The sequence below is a fragment of the Phoxinus phoxinus genome, assembly GCF_949152265.1.
Source record: "Phoxinus phoxinus genome assembly, chromosome: 19".
In the NCBI taxonomy this organism is placed as follows: domain Eukaryota; kingdom Metazoa; phylum Chordata; class Actinopteri; order Cypriniformes; family Leuciscidae; genus Phoxinus; species Phoxinus phoxinus.
Genome location: NC_136894.1, coordinates 3,859,822 through 3,878,394, shown reverse-complemented (window position 1 = coordinate 3,878,394; position 18,573 = coordinate 3,859,822). Strand labels below are relative to the sequence as shown.

Here is an 18,573-nt window from a genome sequence, read left to right as displayed (position 1 = left end):
TGACAATTTAATGCATCCTTGTTAAATAAAAGTATTAATTTCTGTAAAAAAAATCTTTGAACAGTAGTGTAAGCTAGTTTGTTCAGACATCTGTTAGGTTAGATGTTGGAATATTTCTGGCCTAGCGTGTGTGCTGTCTGAACTGTAACTGAGGCAGTGATGAGACATCAGTGCTGGAGTCTCTGTGCTGTGTTTGTGTCAGTCTCCGCAGCGTTGACAAGGTGCTGCACCCTTGATTACAGTCTCGCGTGCCACAGCGCGCTTTAGATCAACCAGAAGCTCCATGTTTGAAGTCTTGGTCAAAGATGGTAGCCCTGCTGATCTTGTAAATAGTACTGCGGATGATAAGCGTAATGGTGAGATAGCATTTGGCGTGCTCTATAAGCGTCTCTCCGTTGCTCCCATCACTTGTCTGTTAATAAGGCTGTCTTCAAAGGGATCGTTGCACCAGAGGGTCAGAGGGACGGATCTGTGGCATTTCAGCTGGACTCCCCTCTTATGATCAAGCTCGTGCAACTTTGATCAGATAAATCAGTTTATATGATTCAGGGGGTGCTTATTTCTAGAATTTTATTTTAGGTTTTGAACATTCTACTAACTATAAGTAATTTTGCAACTACATGTCAACTAAGCCTCAGCCGTGTTGGTGGATCTGGCTCGGGAATCTGTTTGAGTTGAATAATGAAGCATAGTTGATTTAAATTGGCCGCTTCTGGGTCCTCTCTGTTGAGTCAAGTCATGGGAGTTTATAGTGCCACGCAGGGACTGGTCCTTGTTTTCTCTCTCAAATTAAGCCGATTAAAAAACATGGGGTGATGAGAATTATTCCGGCCCACCCACACTTTTAGATGCACACCCATCATATAGTTTTTGCATTCGCCACTGAATAAAAGTAGTATTAATTTCTTCAAAACAAACAAAAGCAAAAAGAAACCACAAATGTTTGGATGGTAGTGTACTTTCATCAGCCACTGAAAGTTATACACCAAGTATGTCTGGAATATTTACTATTGTTAGTCCATAAATGGGGAGCTGCATGACTATAGGATCAGGACGCCATAGAAGTTGTGTGAGTTCGAGGAAGAACAAGAGTGAGTGCTGAAGACGATCTTATTAGGGGTGTAGATGTGAAGAAGGTCAGATAAGCAAGATTATTAAGTGCCTTCTAAGGTTTTAAAATCAATACGGTATTTAACCTGGGAGCCGATGCAAGTGTTGTAGTATATGAGTAATGTGTTCAGTTGCAGGAGTTCTGCCAATAATTTGTGCAGCTGAAGTTTGTAGAGAAGCTTCAAAGGATTTGCCGTAGAAAAGAGTGTGACAATAATCGATGTTTGATGTCACTAAAGCATGAACAAGAATAGCACGATTAATATCACGGATGTGAAAATATGCAGATCGAGTGACACTGTTTATGAGCTTCATATGTGACCCTGGATAACAAAACCAGTCACGAGTCGCACGGGTATATTTGTGGCAATAGCGGGTCAAAATTATTGATTTTTCTTTAATGCCAAAAATCATTAGGATATTGAGTAAAGATCATGTTTAATGAAGATATTTTGTAAATTTCCTACTGAAAATATAGAAAAAAACAATTTTTGTGAGTGAATGCAGCACAATCGTGAACATAAATTAACAACTTTAAAGGAGATTTTCTCAATGTTTTGATTTTTTTGCTCCCTCAGATTCCAGATTTTCTATAGTTGTATCTCAGCCAAATATTGTCCTATCCTAACAAACCATACATCAATGGAAAGCTTATTTATTCAGCTTTCAGATGATGCATACATCTCAATTTCATAAAATTGATCCATGTGACTGGTTTTGTGGTCCAGGGTCACATATGATAAAGTACTGTCAAAAATTACAAACGTTTGACCTGTTTAGACACAGACACTGGAAAATGATCAGTGTTCACAAAGGAACAATTAGATTTAGCCAAATAGTTTTTTGAACCTACAAGAACTATTTCAGTTTTACTGTACTGTTAAGTTTGACAAGGTTGGATGTAAACCAAGCTTTAATCTCAGCTAAGCAATCTGAGAGGATAGACAGAGGAAAAGTTGGAGGACAGGTAGAGTCATCGGCATAGCAATGAAATTGAATCCAAACTTCCTAAAAATATTGCCAAGAGGCAGAAGTTCAATAAAAAATAAAAGAGGGTCCAAGACGGAGCCCTGCTGAACACCAGTGTTCAGACGTATAACACTGTCATATTGCATCATTTCGAGCCATATTCTTGTTTTGAATGACAGAGAAATATTTCAAACATTTTAATTTAATGAACTCATGCATCAAAGGGTGAAATTTATTACCCGCCAGCCACAAAAAGGTTTTGCCGCTGACCACCTAAGATGTGTAACCTTTTCCTTTTTCTCACACCCTGGAATTCCTAAACATCTTAATCCAGTCAGTCACAGGTTAAATGTCAAAGCCACTTCTTTCTTTTGTTGTTGTTCAATCCACTGGCCAGTTCCCGTTAATCTCCTAATCCACTAAAGGAAATTCCCACTAAATGAACAGAAGTTCTGTCACTTTCAGATAATTTAGTTGCAGTTTAACTTCTCTAACCGAACAAAGACCTCAACCTGACCGCGCACGTATTAAACAATCATCCATGCTCGGTGCCAAACATGTTTCTCTTAATCAAAAGAAACTTGATGGTTATTATCCATTCAAAGTAGATTAGAGTATTGAATAAATGCTCAGAAATAAGTGGAAATATTTAGTTCTCTCACAAAGCGTAGTATTCATTCTGAAATAATATTAAAATGTATAAATGATGCATAATGCAATCCATTTTTTTTAACATGGACCTTTATATTCAGTCTTTTAGAGGTAAAGTATGATTTGTATGTTTTAATTGAACCCTACCACATCTCATGACTGTAAAAGAGAGTGTTTTGAATCCTTTTTTAACCTTTTCCAAAGAACATCACTGATAAGACATGTGATTATCTGACTGTTATGCTTTTTTTACATTTTCAGCTTTCTTGTAATGTTGCTGTTTGAGCATGAAAAAGGTCTGCAAAGTTACAAAGAACAAAGTCACTCCAAAGAGAGTTATTCTTCTTTATTACATGGCTTGGTTGAACTCTAATGTAGAATGGTATTTCTGTTATTTCTTGATAACAGACCGTTGCTAAGTATAACACACCGTCGCCATTAAAAAAAAACAGAGCGTTGCCATGGACACGGTGTTCTTTAACGGAAGCAATACAATCGTTTTTAAATCAATAAACTCCTTTTTAAATCAATATTTTGTGTCAAATTATTGATTTATTTGTTAGGTACCCATGTAATAAGCGGGATAATGTAGGGCGAGGCGGTTGTTATAGTTATATACTTACTTATATCAGTGTCACTGTTTCTGAACTCCCTGAAACGCCTCCATTGTAGTCTTGAGTTTTCTTCCGGGAACAAACACGTCACAATATTCCTCATTTAAATAATTCACGCACAAGACAAATGCAGTATAAAGGGGCGGGGCCTGGTTGAGTTAGTTAGTAGTGTGTTGAAACTGATGGTTATGGTAGGGGGCGGGACATTTCCTAAGTATGCTGGAAGTGATTGACCAATCACAACACACTGATCCAGCTGACCAATCAGAGCACAGTGTGCTTTCAGAAGGAGGGGCTTCATAGAGACAGGAACTAAACAGAGCGTTACTGACAGACTGGGAAGAGAGGAGCTGCAAAAATAGAAAATATGTGAAAAATAAGGTGTTTTTTGTACATTCAAGCATGAAAACCTATTCTAGTTCAGCCCGAAAACAAAATCAAGACTTTATAAAAGGACATAATTGGTTTAAGTCTTCATAGTATTTCTGCAAAGACTGTGTGTGATCATGGATATTTGTGAGTGGTATATCTAATATGATCAAATAATAATAACATTAAGGAGTAGATTCCTCACAATCATTTCTTGAATAAGAAAGCACCCAATTTGGAGTGTAATAGATATATGAAGGAAATATACTGTGTGAGAGCTATTTATTTTAATGATTGGAGCGATTTTAGATTTATTCACAGAACATGTAAGTGGATGTTGCTGAAATATTGCCATTTGTCCGTCCCAGCGCTGCAATAATGACAGGGAGAAAAAGAGGACGCATTTATAAACAAGTCTGATGTAAATCAAAGCTTCTTTTACAGAGCTGTCGGCCACATGCACCGGCTTCTCTTCACCTCATGTGTAAATAAAGGTATTATATTTTGCAAGGGTTTGGGCTTTTAGGAGTGACGTAAGCAGTGCACTGAGCAGCGAAATGTCAGCACATAAATACTGTAAACCTGGCAATGAACTGTGAGCCTGAAAGTGTGTGTGTGTGTGTGTGTGTGTGTGTGTGTGTGTGTGTGTGTGTGTGTGTGTGTGTGTGTGTGTGTGTGTGTGTGTGTGTGTGTGTGTGTGTGTGTGTGTGTGTGTGTGTGTGTGTGTGTGTGTGTGTGTGTGTGTGTGTGTTTTTTCAAAGCACTGCATCAAATCTTTTACGACTGTGCAATTGTGTACATACGTGTAGTTGTGTGAAATTTTTAAAACAATTTCAGTAAAAATGTGATATTTTCACAAATAAATATTAAAATAGTTTGCTTTTTATTAAGTGTTATCAATAATATTTTTTATAATTAATTTATTATAATGATATTTGAATTTAAAATATTTTGCTATTATTATTAAATTGTATTTATTATTTTATTTATTTTTATTTAGATCACCTATCTATCTACACTACCGTTTAAAATTTTGTCAGTAAGATTAAAATGTAATGCTTTTATTCACAAGTAGCATTCAATTGATTAAAAGTAACAGTAAAGACTTTTACATTGTTAGAAAAAAAAATTGTATTTCAAATAAATTTTATTGAATCCTGAATATATATATATATATATACTTGTTCCGATGTAAAATTGCAGATGTGGTAACATGGACGGATAGAAGTTTATGTGTGTGACATCCTGGATATGGAGAGGAATCTCTAATTGTCTGCTCATGGTAACAGTGTTGTCTGTAAATGTCAAGCCTCTCATCATCCTTCAGCCGTCCAATTAACATCTCTCACTGCTCGTCTGCCTTTCCACTCAGCAAGCTCAGCATACTGTATATCCCACTCACAATACTGCGACTCAGTGGCCTGCGATGGTGCCCTTTCAAACCACAGCGTGAATGACAGTCTCCAGATAGCTGAGTGTGTTCAGAAGGCCAGTGTGTGTGTGCGTGCGTGCGCGAGTGTGTGTGTTTGATATGAATGAATAGTGGAAACACACTGATAGATGTCATTTGCAGTTGGCACAACAGTATATCAGTGATCTGGTTAAAATCAGTTACACAAAAACTACAGAAAAGATGTTATTCTCACTGCTGAATTTGCACTTAAAACAGTACAACAGCATAAAAATATGATATAATAGCAGTCTTTATGGCATGTTTCTAGATGTGAGCGTCAGCGGAGGTAAATAACAACTTTTTGTCTGGCTTGTTCTTTAAAGCTGTCTTTTGGGCTGTTTTTAGTGTTCTTCTTCTTTTTTGTAGATTGACATCCTTTGGTCACTGTGAACTGTTAATGTGTGGCAATAGAGGATTCAGAGGATCTGACTTCTGTGTTACTATAATAAAATAAAAGCTTACAGTTTTAGAACGATATGAGGATGAATAAATAGTGACTCTCCATATTCATTTTTGGGTGAATTATTGCTTTGACAAAACATAAAATTAAACCAAACTTTGAGAACTCGAGCAATAACTAGCATTTCCTTTCCAGTCTGATTTAAAAAAAATAAAAATGACCTTATAATAATAACCTCATTCCACATGCAGAGCAGATTTGTGTGTGATTCAGTAGCTGGAGTGTGTGCTTTCTTCTGGGAAGTGTGTGTGTGTGCTTATTTTCACTGATAGTATTTCTATTTGTGTGATAGGTATCAGTGTTAACCCTGTTTCGCTGACATTAAGTATTTGTGTTTTCCAGACTGGTTACTGCAATGGAAGCGTTTTACTTCCCGCTCTTGTGTTGTCTGCTTCTTCTTCTTGACATCTCTCACATCTGTGTACGGTTTATTAAACATTGACTTCCAATTACACTTTACAATTAAATAAATACTGAACTGACGTGGCAGCTCTCTCGACGGTGGATGACAGATGTGTTATGGATGTATTGTTTGGTTTTGCTTTGTATTTCCCAGCAGAGCTTGTATTGCCAAACCAGTGTCTCTTCTTGTTATGCTTAAGCAAGATGCTTTCCCTCATTAGACAATTTGTATTTCCAATTTTCAATTCGTGGATTATGAATACAGCCCCATAACCCTCCATATTTTTGCAGTAATACAATCAAATTGTTATTTTATCTATTTTTTCAGCAAAAGTGTTTGTATTTAAAAAATGAATGCAACTGTTTGCAATTCATTAACTTTATGGATCAGTTCTTGATTTTTATGGAATATTGCAGTATTTACTTTAAATAAATGATTTATCCATGCACATCATTTTTTTTAATGTGCATCATAATCTTTAAACAAAACAATTCCCCATCCTCTTGCAGTGACATATAGAAAAACCGACCAATAGAAAACCACCATCCAATCAATTCCCTATGAACAAAATCAAGTCTCACCCTACATTGTTCTTGAGAAGCCGTTTCACTCGGACACACATCACAACTTTAAATGACTGAACTTAATGTTAAATGACATGTCATGAATTTGCCGTCATTGTAACAGCTTAGATCAAATCATTTTAATTTAACATCATTACATCAAGTTTAATAATGTTAAATACATTAATTCAATTTATATTCCAAGTGTTATTTACAGACAAACACATTATAAAATAACCAATAAATACACAATAAAATCCATTTTCCAAACCATTTGTCCTATGTCTCATGGTAAATGTCAAACAATGCAACTGTAGTAATTATTCACACCCCAGTGTATGCTGGGAAGGGGTGAATGGGACTGAACCACAAAATATTTTTTTTTATAATAAATTACAGTTTATCGTAATAGAAAAGCTGCATTAAGATGCATTACTTGTGTTCCAGAAAGCTGTATAATGTTAGAACTTCACATGAATAAGCAAGACAAAACATCTTCAATAATCAAGGATATTGTTGGTATTTTATCAGTATTATTTGCTGGATGTGATGTGAGAATCCATTGAAACGGTGTATTGTGACTTGGGCAGATGTTTAGATGTTCTCTCTTTTGTTCAGGTTACCATACACACCTAATTGCACTATATAAAGCCTCGTGCAGTATCAAGGCATTCATCTTTTTCGAGTCTTCAGCCTTCCTTTCCTTTTCTTATATTCCCCACAGACACCACGCAGCATTAACAATGTGGTTGTGTGTACTGGACACATTTGCAGGCTGTCACAATTCAAGGCACGTGTATATTTATAGAGCTCTCCACTGCTGCCACCTTCGTCCTCTGCTTAGAGGTGCACTCTTTTTCTCTTCTTTCTCTGATTTGCTGTACTGTTTTTTTCTCTAGATTTTTAACCCATCTACATACTAATCTGTGTGTGTATTGTCCTGAAGTCTTATATGAGTCATTCTCGGAAAACGCTCGCTGTTGAAGTTTATACAGTGCGAGAGAGCCACACTGTCATTATTTCTGTGTTACAATAATTTAAATGATCACAGAAGCACTGGCATTAAAGTTTATAGTTCGGATATAAACACTGATGTCTAGTATATAGATCAAAATTAGTAACTTGATGCTTCACATAAAGATTGTATTAATTACAAGTGACTGAATCATTCGTTCAAGAGATTTGTTCAAAACGCTGATTCATCCAGTAAAACAAGTGAAGTCTTGATTCATTGATTCAAGTGATTCATTGAATCATTCATTCAAACTGATTTTTATTTATTTATATATATTTAGGCTACTTTAAATGAATTAAATATACACTTTAAAAAATGCTGGGTTGTGTCAACCCAATTTTGGGTCAAATATGGACAAACCCAGCTGTTTGGTTACATTTTTAAATTACATTTAAAGTTTGGGTTTGTCCATATTTGACCCAAAATTGGGTTGAAACAACCCAGCATTTTTTAGAGTGTATTTTTTAAATAGACTGCAGCAATTAACATTGTCAGAACCTCTAGTAAATTACATATTTTGTTTTCTATTAAAAAATATATATGCTGTCTTGTTTTAACCCACATTTTGGTCAAATATGAACAAACCCAGCCATTGGGTTAAAGAAATTGAATTACATTTTTAACCCAATGTTTGAGTTTGTCCATATTTTACCCAAAATGGGGTTAAAACCGTGTAGTTGTCTATTCAGAATCGTGGGAGAATCACAATCTCTATTTTAAACAAAAAATAATCATGATTCTCAATTTATCCAGAATCATGTCACATGACGAATGACCGAACATTTATCCTTCTTTCCCCCGTAGCGTAGGTTACTGTTGATCTCTGTGTAACTGATACTGGTCCATCAGCTGTGATTGAATTAGGGTCAGAGACTCTGGCATTATGTGCAGATGTTTTGTGGAGTCCAGCTCAGCAATGTGTAAATCCCTCACTATTCATCATCCCCTTCTGTTTACCCACATGGCCCATATCTATGTCCTCATGCTTTCATCTCGCTGGGGCTTTTATGGCATATTAACAGTCCAGGTGATGAATAAGTGAAGATTTAGTCTAATGAGGACCCCAGCAGGCTCCTGTACAGCACACTTCATCTTCATTGTAGAGAATGAGGAGAACGAAGCGGGTCATGCATCATTATTGAACCCACATTCAATTTTGTGAAACTATAAAAGATGTTACTTTAAAGACATGGATATATTGTTTGGATCCTGTATGAAATATCTGTTGCTGGATAAATTGTTGGTCGGCAGCTCTGGAATTTAAAAGAAACATTTTTTAAAATCTGTCATCATTTACTCATTTTATGTGTATGATCTTTTTCGACAAGCAGATTTAGTCGGACAAGACAAAGTACATTAACATTGCCACGTTCAATAACATGTTAAAACAATTCAGAGAGTTGTCATGATTGAACTGACATTTATTAGCAATAAGTACTATAAAAAGAGAGTACAAAAGTACACTCTAAAAAATGCTGGGTTGTTTTAACCCAATTTTGGGTCAAATATGGACAAACCCAAACGTTGGATCAAAAATGCAATTTAAAAATGTAACCCAATTGCTGGGTTTGTCCATATTTGACCCAAAATTGGGTTAAAACAACCCAGCATTTTTTAGAGTGTATTTGGCTAGAATTGGGTTGTTTTCTTTTCTTTGGTTTGAACTGAAAATAAAGAGTGTCAGTTGCTTTCTAACTGCTTTCTTCTTCTTCTTTTTTGAGTTTACAAGGTCCATTTGTTGTCTGTGCATTTGTTGGTTTCACGAGGTTAGATATGATAAGCTTTTCTCTCCAAAATTCACCCTGGATCAGTTGTCAACGCAGGCATTACATCAGAGAATGGTATCGACGTGAGTTACAGCCAAATCATGTGCTCACCAGGAAACACAAACACTCGCGGCACGCATTGTTTTCACCTCGTGAGACTGTCATTTTTGCTGATTTGAGGATTTGATTTCTGCTTTTGGCAGATTGACTTTGGGCTTGGAGGTTGGGAACTGGCTTCTCAGCTGAAATGCTAGCCGCACATGGCCTTTGCATGCACTAATGTATCTTTTTTTACTGCGTTCATCGGCTTTTTATGGAAACCTATTGCGGGCAGCTAAGCAGTTTCTGGACATTTTCTTCCTCTGTCCATCCAGTCAGATTATTGATGATTCAGGACTGGGAAACTGGGCCTTGGCTTTCAGTGCTTATGGCCTTTTCCACCTTATTTTTAAGTTTGTTTTATGAGGGATCATTTTACCCACAGTACATTAGTTTGGCTCTAATCAGTCATACTCAGCAGAAACGGTGCAGGGATGAAATGACCTTTTACTCTACTGAGGTTTTCCAAAATATTATTTATGCATAAAGAATGTTTGAAGAGCACGTTTAAAACTAATTGACTAACATCTTCAGATCAATGCCCTAATAGTTCCCTAATCTGTGATATATTTTTATAAAGCCTGTCAATTCAAAATGAATTCAAATTAGCTACATGAGTCAATTAGAAGGTTAATTGTCCAGATTAAGTGCACACACACACACACATATATATATATTTTTTATTATTATTTTTTTTTATCCCCTATATAAATATATAATTTGATCTTGTTTGCTTAAGGTCATACTTTTTTCTAGCACTTTGGACTTAACTTCGTGTGTACCAGAGACCGCAGATTGCCGACTTTCAGAAACCGTTTAAACGTAAAACTTTGGAAAATGCCTCCAGAAACCAAGTCCATTAAATGCGTTGGGAAAGTGTTTGTGCATGTTAAATTAGCACTAAAATCCATGTATTATTAATCCTGTTTGTTTACTTTAAACAACAGGTGTTTCCACTCACCCATGATTTGTAAAATAGATTTGTTTTCTGCTTCTTTTCCCCGATCCTACACACGAAGCCATGGATTACAGCTTCATCCGTGGTGTGTGTTTTTTTCTTGACACATTCCTTGGGATGGTAAACACAGTCAACTTTGGGAAGTGTATTATTATCCTTGGCCTTTTCTAAGTGTTTCCAGCCTCTTCTGATGTCAGGTGATAACCCAACATGTATTTCGAGGAAGACATTAACCGGTCGTCACCTATCTTTCTGAGTGAACCAGCGCACATCCGCTCATTACGATCTGTCAGACTCATAACATTTTTATCCCGTTTATATCAATAACTGGCTATGAGAAAGCTCTGACTATGTATTTCAAGGGCCTCATTAAGCAACAAGGCTCTGTTGTTGTGACTATTTGAATCATCTCACATTTCCTCACAGCCCTGAAGAAGGACACTGTTGCTCTTAACCGTCTCATTATGGCCAACAGCACAGCTGAACAATTTCACTCTCTCCTCCTGCAGTTAGATTGCAAAACTGAGACGTAATGCGAGCGATGGAACGGTGCGGGCCAGATGTGTCGGGTTTGGGTCCTTGTGGGATTTGGCATCATCCCCAGCGGCAGCTGCTTGCACGGAGCCGGTCGGACTCCAAAATCCAGCTTGTGTTTTGCGGCGCTTCAGCCGGGAGCACCTGGAACAATCCTGGTTCCCCCGGTTCTTACAAAAGGGCCCCTTTTCCCAAAGAGTCTGAGTGCTCCCGAGAAATGGCAGGAAGTAGGGATGTAATCTCTGCTTTTATACACTCCATTTTGAGCGGGCATGCTGGGCTTTCCGAGCGGGGTCTGTGACAGCAGTGATTAAGTGCATCTGTGTGTATAAGATAAGTGCCAACTTGGATTACGGGGTGTCATTGTCATGGCGCCCAAGTTTCTCGGTCCACCAGAGGCCGGTATCCATCAGTACGTGTTGATCACATGTTTGTGTTTGAGTTTGTGGACAGTCTTTGCTGTGTCATTGTGATACTGTTAAAAGTTTGGGGTCAGAAAGTAAAATATTTGAAATATTAAATAATATAAAATATTATTACAATTTAAAATACCCGTTTTCTATGTGAATATATTGTAAAATGTAATTTATTCCTGTGATCAAAGCTGAATTTTACTCCAGTCTTCAGTGTCACATGATCCTTCAGAAATCATTCTAATATGATGATTTGCTGCTCAAGAAATGTTTCTTATTATTTATTATCAATGTTGAAAACAGTTCATATTTAACTGTAATACACTTTTTTCAGGATTTCATGACGAATATAGAACATTTATTTTAAATAGACATCTTTTGTAACATTATCAATGTCTTTATAGTGTCACTTTAGATCAATTTAATGCTTCCTCGCTGAATAAAATGTTCTTTCACAAAAAAAAATCTCATTGACCCCAAACTTTTAAAACGTGTACGTTTTTGTTGTTGTTGTTTTTATAGTTTCCTGAGGTATCAAGGTATAGATTACAAAAGAAATAAAAATAAAATAACAATTATAAAATCTGCATTAGGTTAACTGTGTTTTACATGATGACATTACCTGATAAAGACTAGATCTCTCACCCCGGTTGTGTTTTGTATTTTGATCTGTTAGTTTGTGTGTGTTTGTTTGTGTTTCAGTTTTCTCCTAGTGTTCAGCTGTCTGGTGCTTTCTGTTTTCTCCACCATTCCAGACCATCATAAATTTGCCAACGAAGCGCTCTTCATCCTGGTAAGGGGTTAAAATCACACAAACCATACCTTAAAAAGGCTAACAATACTAATCCCTCTGGAAGAGAATGACGTCCTAATAATGCTGACACCAGAAGAACATGCACCGTCCCAAACCCTTCACTAGCGACTGTCCTTAGCGGCGGGAGACTGTCCCAAAAAACACCAGACACTGGTAAAACATATACCCAGCTAACAAAAATATGTTCTTGCAATGATTTGCTAACATTCCCATTATGTTATGAAAATGTTCTGAACGTAAATGTTTTTTCTTGGTTATGCGACTGTCAAGGGAACATTTCATTTGATCATTTTGCAAACATTATGGGAATGTTACTTTTGAATGTTTACTAAACATTCTGGCACACGTACACTCTAAAAAATGCTGGGTTGTTTTAACCCAATTTTGGGTCAAATATGGACAAACCCAAACGTTGGATCAAAAATGCAATTTAAAAATTTAACACAATGGCTGGGTTTGTCCATATTTGACCCAAAATTGGGTTAAAACAACCCAGCATTTTTTAGAGTGTAGTAGACAAATGCCCAACTAAAACATTACAGAAAAAAACATTCCGTGAAAAATGTATAAATAATGTTTAACATTATTTGAGAACATCATTAAAGTCTAGATAACTTGAACAAACGCTCTATTAACGTCACTGGAAGAACCTTGCCAAAGTTCTGAGGATGTTCCCTGTTAGCTGGGTAGAAATATTAGCAATTTATATGTTTCTTGTAAAAAAAAAAAATTTGTTCAGAATGGCTGAGGTTTTTTTAATGTCTAGATGGTGTAATTACAACATCTACCAGCAGGGACAAAACCCTCCACATAATTGTTTTTACAAGTTCAGATGCAGTTGCTCGTTTACTTTATTTATTTAATATTTTGGCTAACTTGATCTTGTGTTCAGCTATCAATAAAAAGTGTAGTACTTTCAGCTCCATTTTGACATATTACCATATTTTCAACACTGAAATGCTCTGAAAATTTAAAAAAAATAGGAATAAGTCAGCAGGCCCTACTCATAAATGCATGCGTCCCACAAATATTTTTAAGACAAACAAAGAAATCACGAAAGTAAAAATTATTTCTTGTTAGTTCTTAATTAATGACTGAATCAGAGCCTCGTCTCCAAACGGCTTTAAATCTGACACAGTGTGCAGTTTTTTATATCTATTAAATTGCATTGAAATGAATCCACTAACTCTCTCTTACCTGTAGAGCAAATGGTTTGACTTCCTTCCTGTGTTTTATATCCAAAAATGTAGTTGGCAAAAAACTCAAAGTTGGCAGCCACAGACGGATCTAAGTACCTTCACTAAACAGCATATCCACATTGTCTGTGCCATCTCTAATACATTCATAGCCCATCATCTGAATAATTAATCGCACGGTGCTTTCTCCGTGGCCGTTAGCCTGTCCAATCACAGTCTAGATCTCTTTTTTGAGGTGTTTTTGGAGGAGTGTCTTTAAAAAAGGTGACATTTTTTCTCTTTGCCAGCATTATGGATCAAATGTGCCGTGTATGCAAGCTGTTCTGCTGTCCATTGTGTTACTAAGCGGTTTATCTTATTAGTCCAGCCGGCATTATTCTGAAATCCTTTGTAAGCATAAACATACATTTATGCTGTAGAAAGTTTTATAAGGATTGTAACTATAAATGATTATAAAGGCTTTTTGCTAAAGAGTCTTTCTATACAAACTTTATTAAGTATGATAAACTGTTGTCAGTGTTAAGAATAAGGCTTCACAATAGGGGGCGTTTTCTCTCTTTACAACTGCAATGAAACTCATATTAGGCCTTATTTTCATTAGCGTTTTAGCAGCATCTCAGGCCAGCTTCATTCCTCATCTGATTGGCACACTGTAAGCATTCTTGTACTGTCTCATGTCTCCCTGTGGCTGCGTTAAGTGTGCATTTTGTTTTCCGCTGGGATCTTTGCTCTGGGAAATGGCAGTGTAAGCACACGGCAGGATTCAGGTGTTGTCGAGTATGCAGAAGTAGCCGACTTCATCCAATAATCTCAGCTGCAATTCTATAATCACTCATTCAGTATGAAGTGCTTTCCCCCCTCACACTGACTTTCTCTCCCACTTTTTCCTGCATTTAATGGTCTCCTTCAGGAAAGGACCATGTTGTCTATCATGCAAGTTCTGGTAATGCCTGGACACTCAGTCTGTAATGTGTTCACGTTGAGAGCGCGGGTGCCACTACAGGAGCTGTAATCAATACAAGCGTTTAGCACAGGCCTCTGAATCCAGACCGTCTGTGGCATCTTACGCAGTCACATGATTGAGCGTAAAGCAGGACTTGCAGATCAATCTCTCGATAGAGCGCTGCAGTGAGGATGTATTTTTGTGGGCCAACCCGGAAGTTCGCATAGTCACACACTCGACAAAAACAGGATTTTTCCATTGCAGAAAATAAGGTCTAAGGCTAACAAAAATGTATGATTCTTACACGTTTTGTTCTTCACGACTTTTATGATTTTTGAAGCCTCGTCAGAAGTCAAAAGCTAAACGAATTGCACGGTCACATGACTTCAACATCACCATCACTAAGCCTCTTGTGTAAAAACATTTTCCCTGAAAGTTTGAGGTAGAATAGTTTGCAAGAGCGTGATTATAGACACAGCGAGGCTGTGAAAGTGGACTAGTAATTAGATGTGTTTACCTGTTCGATGTTCGTGTTTCTCAACCCTGCGCCTGAAGGACCCCCAACACTGCACGTTTTCTTTGTCTCCCTAATCAAACACGCCTGATTCAACTCATCAGCTCATTAACCCACGTGATCATTATTATTGGATTAGGGAGACAAAGAAAACGTGCAGTGTTGGGGGTTCTTCAGGAGCAGGGTTGGGAAACACTAGTCACATTTTGGGCCAAATTTACTAAACATGGCAAATTAGCATTTCATAAACGCACCGATGGGAGTGGAAAGTTCTGCGCGTGATCTACTGACATGCAAAATTAAAGTAATTTCCATAATGACCGAAACAAACAGCGCAAATGAGCGTAGGGTCTCAAACACTAAAAAAATATTTTCGTGATTTGTTATCACAACTTTTCATCTTTTTGTCAAATCAACTTCGATAACTAATGTGTGACGATAACATACTATTTTGAGTTTCTGTTTATTAAACCATTCTTCTTCATTGTATTAACTCAAAATTTTTATTACAACGAACTCAAAATTTTAAGGCAACAAGGTAACTTGCTTTTTTAAGTTAAACCCAATTTTTTTTTACAGCAAACCAGCAGAGCTGCTGATGATCAGGTGCGGGTGATCTAAATTTAAACATTTAAATTTTCTAGATTTAAATAGAGAAAACGTGGAGGTGTTTGGTCGCTTCTAACTTCATCTCTGTTTGGTCCCTAATGAATGAACTGGGCTAAGCTAAGTGCTATCAACACTGTAAAAAATGTGGCTGCGATTAGTTAAAATTTGTTGAGATAACTTAAATATCCAACTTAACCAAACTAAACTAAAGTTAACTAAACTTAATATTTTAAGTCAAGCTTGAACACATACTTTTTAAAGTTGAAACAATGTTGGATTCTAAGTTGTGCTAAATAATCGCAGCAATTTTTTTTACAGTGAAAGTGTCACCGCGCGCCAGAGCGATTAAGTGCACGCACTGAGACGAGAGAGGGATGTATCAACTCCTCTTAGTTAAGGGAATAACATAGTTTAATATGAAAAAAACGGTGGAGTATCCCTTTAAGAGCAGCGCAGATAAGCGTCTCAAACCAGCAGAGCTGCTGATGATCAGGTGCGGGTGATCTACTAACAATAAATCAATTAAATATTCTCCTCTCATAAATGTTGCATCTGATAGGGAAACTCCAACAAATGCATGTGCAATAAGGTCAGCCGCAAAAAAAATGTTCACTGCGTGTCTTTAGTAAATCCTGACTGTATTTTTTAACACCAAAAGAGGGTTTGTTCTGGCGCTGTTAGTAAATCTAGCCCTTGGTCACTTGTTAGAAACCTCCTTTTAAAGACAAGTAAAAGCTTTTAAAAAATCACGAGAGGGTATTACTGTTGTTTTATTGAGGCTATTGTATGTCGTAGAATAAAACGTGAAAAGATCTTGATCTTGTGTGCACCACAGACCCTTCAGGTATTTAAACAGAAACTCATTATAAAAACTCATTGGCTAAAATACAACTCGTTTCCAGTTTTGGCCTACACAAATATGTCCTCCCTGCACTACTCGTAATACAGCAAAGCAATCTTCATGTTTTATGAATTAGATGTAAATTGACTGTCTTGTACTTTAATCTTTACTGCCAGGTAGTGTGTATTTTTATAGATTACTGGCAGAGCATCAATCATCAGTTATTATTTACATTTTTATTTTGATATATTTATTGCTATATTCAAAGTACAAGGCAGGCATTATGAAGAGGATTGATTGTGAAAATGATTTGATGTGGTTTGACTTGCAGGAGTTTGTGATGATCGTGGTTTTTGGGCTGGAGTATTTCGTGAGGGTCTGGGCCGCCGGATGCTGCTGCCGGTACAGAGGATGGCAGGGCCGGCTGCGGTTTGCCAGAAAACCCTTCTGTGTCATAGGTAAACCTGTGTGTGTGTGTGTGTGTGTGTGTGTGTGTGTGTGTGTGTGTGTGTGTGTGTGTGGTGTGTGTGTGTGTGTGTGTGTGTGTGTGTGTGTGTGTGTGTGTGTGTGTGTGTGTGTGTGTGTGTGTGTGTGTGTGTGAAGATCTGTGGCAGAAAACCCTTCTGTGTCATAGGTAAACCTGAGTGTGTCTTCTGCTGTGTGTGTGTGTGTGTGTGTGTGTGTGTGTGTGTGTGTGTGTGTGTGTGTGTGTGTGTGTGTGTGTGTGTGTGTGTGTGTGTGTGTGTGTGAAGATCTGTGGCAGAAAACCCTTCTGTGTCATAGGTAAACCTGAGTGTGTCTTCTGCTGTGTGTGTGTGTGTGTGTGTGTGTGTGTGTGTGTGTGTGTGTGTGTGTGTGTGTGTGTGTGTGTGTGTGTGTGTGTGTGTGTGAAGATCTGTGGCAGAAAACCCTTCTGTGTCATAGGTAAACCTGAGTGTGTGTGTGTGTGTGTGTGTGTGTGTGTGTGTGTGTGTGTGTGTGTGTGTGTGTGTGTGTGTGTGTGAAGATCTGTGGCAGAAAACCCTTCTGTGTCATAGGTAAACCTGAGTGTGTCTTCCGCTGTGTGTGTGAAGATCTGTGGCAGAAAACACCATTCACGTCAATCAGTTCCAGTTTCTCCTTATCATCTGCCCGCCCTCATGTTACTCAACTTTTTTACCGTGTAACACAAAAATAATTATTATTGAAATGTCAAAGCTGTACACTATTCAAAAGTTTGGGGTCGATACGATTTTAATGTTTTGATAGAAGTCTCTTATGCTCAGCAAGACTGCATTTATTTGATTAAAAATACAGTAATATTGTGAAATAATATTACAATTTAAAATAACTGTTTTCTATTTTAATATATTGTAAAATAATATTTATTCCTGTGATCAAAGCTGAATTTTCAGCATCATTACTCCAGTCTTCAGTGTCACATGATCCTTCAAAAATCATTTAAATGTAATTATTTGCTGCTAAAGAAACATTTCTGATTATTATTATCAATGTTGAAAACATTGTGCTGCTTAATATTTTTGTGGAAACCATAATTCGTTTTTTTTTCCAGATTCTTTGATTATTAGAATGTTCAAAAGAACTTTCATTTAATTGAAATACAAATATTTTGTAACATTTGAAATGTCTTTATATTGATCAGTTGAATGCATCTTTGCTGAATTATTAATTTCTTTCAATAATAAAAAAATACATTACTGACCCTAAACTTTTTTTTGAACGGTAGTGTACATGGATATCAATGTACGAATAGTTGAGATTTCAATCCACTGGACAGTAAACTATAGACGTCTTACAAAAAAAGAAAAGAAAAGACATTTTTTAAATGTGCTCCCTCAAAAAATGAAGGTACCGGTATTTTCCACCCCATGCTGAATGAATGCATTTAAAAAGATTGTCTTTTCTGTTGTTGTCATCATGATGTAGACTTCATTGTGTTCGTGGCGTCGCTGGCAGTGATAGCAGCCGGCACACAGGGAAACATCTTCGCCACATCTGCTCTACGCAGCATGCGCTTTCTGCAGATCTTACGCATGGTGCGCATGGACCGCCGGGGAGGAACCTGGAAACTGCTGGGCTCTGTGGTGTACGCTCACAGCAAGGTGACACACACACACACACACACACACACACTCATCCATCAGAGGACGTTCGCTTCAGTGTCACTGTACATGTTTTATGAAAACCTATTAAACATACACATAATGCAAACTTTTGTTTTGTTTTGTGCGTATCCACGTCTTAAATTTAAATTAACAATTCTTTTCAAATATGCTTCC

General features: G+C 37.1%; 1 protein-coding gene across 6 annotated transcripts in view; it reads left to right on the top strand.

The window, feature by feature from the left end:
* kcnq4 (potassium voltage-gated channel subfamily Q member 4) overlaps nt 1–18,573 on the top strand; it is a 61,841-nt gene that overhangs the window by 26,384 nt on the left and 16,884 nt on the right. For all 6 annotated transcript variants that reach the window (XM_079589748.1, XM_079589747.1, XM_079589745.1 and 3 more), the window contains 3 exons: nt 12,080–12,170; nt 16,626–16,752; nt 18,221–18,396. In XM_079589748.1, the coding sequence (XP_079445874.1) occupies nt 16,635–16,752; nt 18,221–18,396 (294 nt within the window). In that variant the 5' untranslated portion in view covers nt 12,080–12,170; nt 16,626–16,634. The remainder of the gene's footprint in view (nt 1–12,079; nt 12,171–16,625; nt 16,753–18,220; nt 18,397–18,573) is intronic.